General features: G+C 33.3%; 1 protein-coding gene across 1 annotated transcript; it reads left to right on the top strand.

The window, feature by feature from the left end:
- Nucleotides 1–1,555: 1,555 nt before the first annotated feature.
- LOC133696806 (repetitive proline-rich cell wall protein 2-like) lies at nt 1,556–2,194 on the top strand. Its single transcript, XM_062119085.1, has one exon. It carries the CDS (start codon nt 1,556–1,558, stop codon nt 2,192–2,194), a length of 639 nt encoding a protein of 212 aa, XP_061975069.1.
- The last annotated feature ends 3,358 nt before the right edge of the window (nt 2,195–5,552 follow it).

The following is a 5,552-nucleotide window of genomic DNA, read 5'->3' as shown; positions in this document are numbered from 1 at the left end:
AAATACGAGTAAAATAAAATTTCAGAATAAAACATAAAAGTTTCAAATTAAAAAACCAAAAATAAAATTAGAAAAGTCCCATAAGCAAATTTCTTAAAAAAGGCACTAGATGAACAATACCAATAAAGGGAAAACATTATTTCTTGCCTCATTTTTCAATTTTAGTCCCTAAATTTTTAGTTTTTTTTTTAGGCAATAAATCGATTTTTCTTTTGTAGAATCGAGTAATATTTTTTTTTTTTTACATCGTGATATCTCTATAAAAAAAATTAAAACAAATAAACAAGTCCAATTCTAAATCAACACAACATAAAAGAACAAATTAAATAAAAAATTCAATAATAAATAAATATGATTTTTCCTTTCTTGTATGTTCTTGTTAATTGGTTGATTATTTTTCTTACAATTTAGTAAAACAACAGTTATTATATAACTAAACTTGTGGTGATCACACTCATAAATTGATCTGTAATTTCCGGTTCCAGCAGTGTTTGGCACTGTGATTGAAATATATTTTTGAAAATTTTTATTTTAAATTAATATGTTTATGATATTTTTAAATATTTTGATGTGTTAATGTCAAAAATAATTTAAAAAAAATAAAAAAAATTATTTTAATACATTTTAAAATAAAAAACATTTATAAAACAATCATTAACACCCTATCAAACACTCTGTACATATCTGCAAACTTTCGATGTACAAGCCACATTAAGCAGCCACAATGTGAAAGGTTTGAATCAACTTTTGCTCGCAATTGTAACTTTTCCTTTCTTTTTCTTTTCTTTTTTTTTAATGTGAGAATTGGTGTTGCGGTGGAAGTGCAGCTTTAATAAGCCGGAATCCAGTGAAAGCAAAAGATCATTAAAATCATATATACCTTTCTTCCTCACATGGTGTAAACAACTTAGCATTTGCCCCCATTTTCAAAGCTTTCGACTCAATGGGACCTAAATGCACCCTTCACATAAAATCACACCTTTCCTTCTCACATGATACGGTATAAACAACTTAGCATTTGCCGACCTAAAAGCATAACTTGAAGCCCGATTCAAGTGAAACGCAAGAGATAATTAAAATGACACCCTGACATGTATAAACAACTTTGCATTTGCCCCCATTTTCAATTTTTTCAACTCTTTTGAAACCAGTTCACAACCTTGTACTTTTTTTTCTTTGAAAAAGTTTTAAATTAATATTATTTTAATATATATATATATATATATATATATATATATATATATATATATATAAACAATTTAAAAAAACAATCTACACTCCACTACTCCACTTCCAAAGAGACTCCTAAAATCACATCTTTCTTCCTTCACAGGGGCCATTTGCCCCCATTTTCAACATTTCCAACTCCATGGGACCTAACTTCACCCACCACAGTTATGTCTCAACTTAAATATTAAATTTACCCTTGACTTTTTCACTAAAATACGAAATGCATACCAATAAAAGATTTGACACGTGTACGTCGAGGAATGGTCCGAAACAAGTATTAAAGGGCAACGCTTTCTTCTGATTTTTCACGACGAGAAGCCTCAAAATGCAAATCACATCCTTGTTAGTGTTGTTCGTGGGAGTAGTTGTTTTAGTCACTCCCTCTTTCGCAGATTACTACAAACCGCCCAAGTATGAAACTAAGCCACCTTATTTCAAGCCTCCTAAGGTAGAGAAGCCATTCCCAGAACACAAGCCTCCAGTCTACAAGCCTCCAAAGATTGAGAAGCCACCAGTCTACAATCCACCAAAGATTGAGAAGCCACCAGTCTACAAGCCTCCAAAGATTGAGAAGCCACCAGTCTACAATCCACCAAAGATTGAGAAGCCACCAGTATACAAGCCACCAAAGATTGAGAAGCCACCAGTCTACAAGCCTCCAAAGATTGAGAAGCCACCAGTCTACAATCCACCAAAGATTGAGAAGCCACCAGTATACAAGCCACCAAAGATTGAGAAGCCACCAGTCTACCAGCCTCCAAAGATTGAGAAGCCACCAGTCTACCAGCCTCCAAAGATTGAGAAGCCACCAGTCTACAATCCACCAAAGATTGAGAAGCCACCAGTCTACAAGCCTCCTGTTATAGTGAAGCCACCACCCTTTCACAAGCCATTGCCACCTTATGGTCACTATCCGGGACACCCTCCAGTTGAAAATGCTGAATATATCAAGCCAAAAAACTGAATTAAACTTTATATATATAGATATGCAGGAGTAATATTAGTAGCTGAGAATAAGTGCCATGGCTGAAGCTCATTAATTAGGCTTTCGAGTGCGTTTTCTATATCGATCAGTTACACACTGCAAGTGAGGAAAGCTCTCGTTGAAACGTCTCTTCTTTTTTCTTGTAATTGATGAGCATATCCTAAACTTTATTATGTAAACCAGTGAACTTCATTCGCAGGAATATTTATGAATATATTCGATCTTGTGTATTTGGTGCGAGCGTACGACGTGGTTTTGGATGTTTAAACCATCTTCAAATATTAATCGCTTTTCACTGGTGAAATTAATCCATGTTAATTAGTAAGTGGTGATCCTTCCCTCATTTCAACCAATACATGTGCTTCTAACCTCAAGCGTAAAGAATTAACTACTGATCAATGACTGTCAGCATGTGTATTGCTTGTTATATTACCAGTAACATTATATTAAACACACTGCAGAGATCAAATCTAAACGTTTTCTAGTTCTTGAGAATATGTTGATCACGAATATATAGTTGTAATCGTGCGAGAAATTTCCATTGCAAGATGATGTAAAAAATATTAAAAATTGTTATAAAACCATCCCCCCTCGTTTAATAAATTAAACTCCTAATTCGAGAAGTTTCTTAATGCAATATTGAAGTTTCATTGACGAAATGGTCTTGAGGTGGAATCCTAACACTCCTACTATTTCTAATTAAAATTAGCAGAAGTTAAAAAAATATATATTAAAGAATTAATATAGAAATAAAAGAAAATACAAGACACATCTTAAAGCAAGCGGATTTTGGGAAGTACTCGGTAGTCATGAACTAAAATTTAATTAAACAGTAACTACAAAGCTAGTGCCAAATTAATACATGTATACATTAATTAGCTTGGGGGTAACGATGACATTGTTATTCACAGAAAAAAAAGTTTCATTTATCTTAATTAGCACAACGTCTACTTATATTGTATAATTCATAAAGTATTTGAATCATACAACAAATGTGCGTGTATAGTCGATACATTTGTTTTTTTTTTTTTTTCAATTAAGTTATCTTCTCTTATCGACCGTTGTTAAACTCAACATGGCTTATTAGGTTGATAAAAAATTCGAGACTTGAAACCTCGCTCAGACTAGATTTTTAATCAAACAAAAAAAATATTGATTTGACCAAGTTTGTTTAACTTGATTGTGTTTTAATGACCTGAGTAATTGTCAGGGTTGATCCGACAATTGATATGAAAAAGAGCCTAGATGGCTAAGTTAGTAGCTAAACTAGGATCAAAAGTCTCCGTTGGTCAGTTTATCCATGCACGGGTCCGAAAAGGTCCTGTTTGGAAATCTTTTATTTCAAGCTTCAACCGAATGTTGCTAGTCAATTCAAGAGAAAAATGCCCATCTTCGAAAAATGGCCATCGAAAAATTAAAGATATGAGCTAATTAACTGATTTCAGCCAGTAATGTTAACTCGGTACATTATAAGATTTGTCAAAGACTAAAGAGAATTCCTGTGGCTCTCAGCCTCTCCTGATGTCGGTACGTATAATACAACCCCACCTCCAACAAATTAATTTGTCTTGTTCGAGCAAGCTTTTAATGGACTTGGTTCGATCGCTAGTACTTGATATTGCGGATATAATCGAGGTCCTAATCCCACCGGCATCTTCCATTAACTAAATTGAACAAATCTTTGTAAAATACTCTCTGGAAATCCGTCGGTGATGTTTTAAAAAAATATTATTTAGAATAAATTATATTAAATTATACAAATTAATAGTAAAAAAACTAATTATACAAATAAAATTATATTAAACATCAAAAATATAAAAATAAAGTTAAATAATATTCATCTAAAGATTCATTATAAATTAAATGTGTTTCTAAGAAAAAAAAATTAAACTATAACAATGACGAAGCTAAAGGAGAAGAAGGAGATGGTGGAGATTGGTCGTTCTTGGGACGAAACGACCAAAAGAACGCGCACATCTATCATCACCCATCTTTAATCTAATGTCCATGACCATTAGGTGGAGTTGTTGATAATCCGCTGAGAGTTGAGTGTATTGTTGTTTCAAGGCCATGAACTTTTCAGACTGGGTGCTTGATACTGATTGGGAGCTCCCGACGGTTAAGATACTACGGGCCGCCCGCAAGTTTTTAGTCGTAGAGTTGGAGAGCCCGTACACTCGATTTTTATCAGGTCCACCAAATGATCCTACCTCCATCCACAAATCCGGATTGAAATCTGGATGGGTCGAAGGATCGTCCCCATATCTCTCCCTCAACCGGCTATTATAAGTCTTTTGAAAATGAAAAAAGAAATCATCATATTCAATTCTAGAAAAATAATAATTTATGAAATAAAATGGTTGAACGAACATACCACGAAATGTTGAGCGCGGTTGTCAATGAACTGTTGCACCATCTTTTTGCAATCTTCACTCCGCACGTGCGTCTGTAGAAACAACTCCATTGGACTCGACTTATGTCCAAGAGACATAACCTGTAAGAAAAAAATTTATTAAGTAACAACAAATTAATTAACGATATATTTTATTTAAATTAATCTTACCATCCGTTTTGCATGTGCAGCAAACGAAACGGAGTCGCCGATGTGCGTGGTCACCGAACCATGAATTTGTCGATTCCGGTTGTCAGCACCAGACTATGAGCGTCGTGTGAACTGCTCAGACGTCACATGCTCAATATATTGCAGCCATATATCCCCCAGAATGTATGGCAGTTTGAAATTTCTCCAAAGTGCCACGTCATTCCAGCCTTGGAGATCGTTATCCCTCGTGCACGTATTGGCCTTTTTTGTGTTTCATACCAAAAATCACACAACCTACTTCCACAGTGAAAATTTTGATTTTAGAACAATTTTTTTAAAAAAATATCGTATTGTTTTCGATATTACCTAGTTGCCGCGTGATTTTTTCACACCCTCCTCGCAACATTGTCATGGGCGTTGTCCCATTTGAATTTGTGATGTGTATAAATAATTTATTTACAAAAAAAAATTATTTACAATTATAATAATAATTTATTAAAAATAAGCTGAAAATTAAAAATTAACACCAACTTAAAATCTTCAAAACCATGCATCGATATAAGGTCTCAATTCAGAATGTCTGGAAACTTGACTCCATTGAAATAATAGAATTTTCATCGATGATTTAAACGCTGATGATATTATTCGAGCGGCCTCAATATTTGTGAACCTGAAAATAAATTAAATTAATAAAATATTGATTTATTATTGATAAATTATGTTATAATTAAAAAAACACTAAAATCAAACAGAAACAAATTTACATTGAAAGGTTATCCTTTGAATGTACTTTGT

This window comes from Populus nigra, chromosome 6 (assembly GCF_951802175.1).
Source record: "Populus nigra chromosome 6, ddPopNigr1.1, whole genome shotgun sequence".
Taxonomy (NCBI): domain Eukaryota; kingdom Viridiplantae; phylum Streptophyta; class Magnoliopsida; order Malpighiales; family Salicaceae; genus Populus; species Populus nigra.
The sequence above is the reverse complement of the archived record's forward strand: the minus strand, read 5'-3'. Positions and strand labels throughout refer to the sequence as shown.

What these genes read in the sequence shown, in the direction of transcription:
- LOC133696806 (XM_062119085.1), top strand. Translation starts at nt 1,556, where the DNA reads ATGCAAATCACATCCTTGTTAGTGTTGTTCGTGGGAGTAGTTGTTTTA.